Source organism: Sitodiplosis mosellana, unplaced genomic scaffold, assembly GCF_009176505.1.
Source record: "Sitodiplosis mosellana isolate CC-2019 unplaced genomic scaffold, AAFC_SMos_1.0 Smas_scaffold_6212, whole genome shotgun sequence".
In the NCBI taxonomy this organism is placed as follows: domain Eukaryota; kingdom Metazoa; phylum Arthropoda; class Insecta; order Diptera; family Cecidomyiidae; genus Sitodiplosis; species Sitodiplosis mosellana.
Genome location: NW_022601453.1, coordinates 1 through 2,112, shown reverse-complemented (window position 1 = coordinate 2,112; position 2,112 = coordinate 1). Strand labels below are relative to the sequence as shown.

Below are 2,112 nucleotides of genomic sequence, written 5' to 3'. Positions count from 1 at the left end.
ACGCTTATAACGCTAGCACGCTAACCAATACGCTATAGCTGGGTATCAAACTTTCAAAACCCAGCTAGGGTTTTGCTCACCTATGGTAGTACTAACACCTCTGATATGCCAAGTCCCGGTTGTCTGACTCTTTTTTTTTCCATTGTTGTACTGTGCTAAACGTTTCTATCCACTTTTCAAATCCAAACGATTTTTATTTATTTTTATTTATTTATTTAACACCGCCAAGCTCTGGCTGAATATATTGTAATGAATAGAGGTGTGGCCGGAAAAGAGTGCAAGACTGTTACATCAGTTTGTATTTGTTTACAATGATTTATAATAACAATAATTATCAGTTCTCGCCTCGTTAAAAACCTGGCTCTTTTCGTAATCTTATCAGCATTTACACAAGTAGGACATGGAAACGAAAACACAGTCATACAACCAAGATGGAAATGCTTGATAGTAGTCAGATAGTAAACGGTCCAAAGCAACCTTTGGTAAAGGTTTCCACGTTTTTGTTTAATCTGTTTTGACAAACTGTCTATGTACGGTGAAGAGACGGAACCATGTATCAAGTTTATATGCATTTTTATTAACATTCATTTTAACATTCGCGGAATGAATCAGGCTGTAGCGGTCCATTGTAGAAGTTTTTTGATTTCGTCTCCATGCAGCAACTCTATGACGCTTACGTTATGTTTATTGCTGCGACGGTCGAATATCATTTGGCCGCGAGTGTGATGTCCTTGCAACTCAACAGTTGCATTATAAGAATATTTGGCTCGAATGCATTTTTCAGGGTGCAAAAATATCGCAACTAGTAGAGCATCAAACGGGTCGTATAGTTGTTGGTTACGAAATGCGATTCTCTCAACTTCATTCAGCAATTGCACGTTTCTACAATCAACATTGCCCAAGACGTCGAATCTCCAGTCCTGTAAGAGGGAATTGCATACTTTTGTATCATTTTCAAAAGAATATATATTTTGAAACATTAAAAGTTCAAAGACTTATTCATGGGCGTAGCCAAGGGGTGCAGGGGGTGGCAAGTGGCCTCCCCTATTCGGATATGTCCTCGGTTTTTAAAATGATTTGACAATAAAAAAATGCTATTCTTCAAAATCTCAGGACAATCACGTTTCAAGTCTCTTAGGTTTTGATACAAATTTCATAAAACAGCTATTTCCAAAGAAATTTTTTGCTAAAAATCGAGGACACTTACACGTCTTCCAAAGGTGTTGATCTATTTCAGTGCGCGGTAAATAGAAAAGCGAAAAAGCAGACAACATTATGCAAAATATTTTGGATGAAGCGAGTGTTGTTGCAGAAATACTTGGTATAGAACTTGAATTGCCGAGAATTGGGTGACTAAATTAAAGCGATTTGCTTCAAGTGAACTCATGATTTCAATTTATCAAAATTGATGACCTTGTTTTTGCTCTTCAAAAATTTTCACGAAGAAAATGTCCTCGATTTCAAATAAAAATTTGTCCTCAATTTTTTGAAAATTTCTTTTCTGCTCCACCCTAAATGAAATCCTGGCTACGTCCTTGGACTTATTATATAACTTTACACCAATTTACCAATGTTATACTGATGCTTTCTTCTCTTCCACACTCCAATGGAAGAATAGTTATTGGACAATTGAGCGAATTCAAGACGATGTGCGCCGCTTCTGGATCTTTATAAAAATTGAATTCAGCTCCCTTCAAAGAATTTCCTCTTCCTAAAACCACAACACCAATTGAAGGTAAGTCAAAGAAAATTCGATATTATCTAACGTTCACTTATTCATTTCAATATAAACCTTTGCTATTGCCGCCCATTATGAAAACTTCTTTGATATTTTCTTTGATTTCCGGGTGTGCTTTAATTGCCACACCGATATTAGTCAATGGTCCCACGCAAATGAGAGAAATTTCATGTGGATTCTGGCACAAATAAATAATTATTTATAGAATAATGAATCAGGAGTTATCGTGTGAATTGTACGATTTTTTTAGTGAATGTGACGAAATTGAAAGAAAAAATTACCTGCATAACCAGTTCTCGAATGATTTCAACTGCATTTTTTTGCTGAATTATTTCATTTATATCAGTAGGATAATGAGATTCCCAAAATTCTAC

At 35.7% G+C, this 2,112-nt stretch overlaps 1 protein-coding gene across 1 annotated transcript; it reads right to left on the bottom strand.

The window, feature by feature from the left end:
* Positions 1-556: 556 nt before the first annotated feature.
* LOC129577719 (nucleoside hydrolase-like) lies at positions 557-2,106 on the bottom strand. Its single transcript, XM_055465220.1, has 4 exons — positions 2,020-2,106; positions 1,793-1,916; positions 1,569-1,711; positions 557-920 (listed from the first exon to the last, which is right to left on the bottom strand). Exons 1-4 carry the CDS (start codon positions 2,023-2,025, stop codon positions 609-611), a joined length of 585 nt encoding a protein of 194 aa, XP_055321195.1. The 5' UTR covers positions 2,026-2,106; the 3' UTR covers positions 557-608.
* Positions 2,107-2,112: the final 6 nt, after the last annotated feature.

What these genes read in the sequence shown, in the direction of transcription:
- LOC129577719 (XM_055465220.1), bottom strand. An exon ending in AATGGGCGGCAATAGCAAAG is followed by an intron (nt 1,712 to 1,792) that starts GTTTATATTGAA and finishes TTGTGGTTTTAG; the next exon opens with GAAGAGGAAATTCTTTGAAG. An exon ending in AAAGCATCAGTATAACATTG is followed by an intron (nt 921 to 1,568) that starts GTAAATTGGTGT and finishes TCCCTCTTACAG; the next exon opens with GACTGGAGATTCGACGTCTT.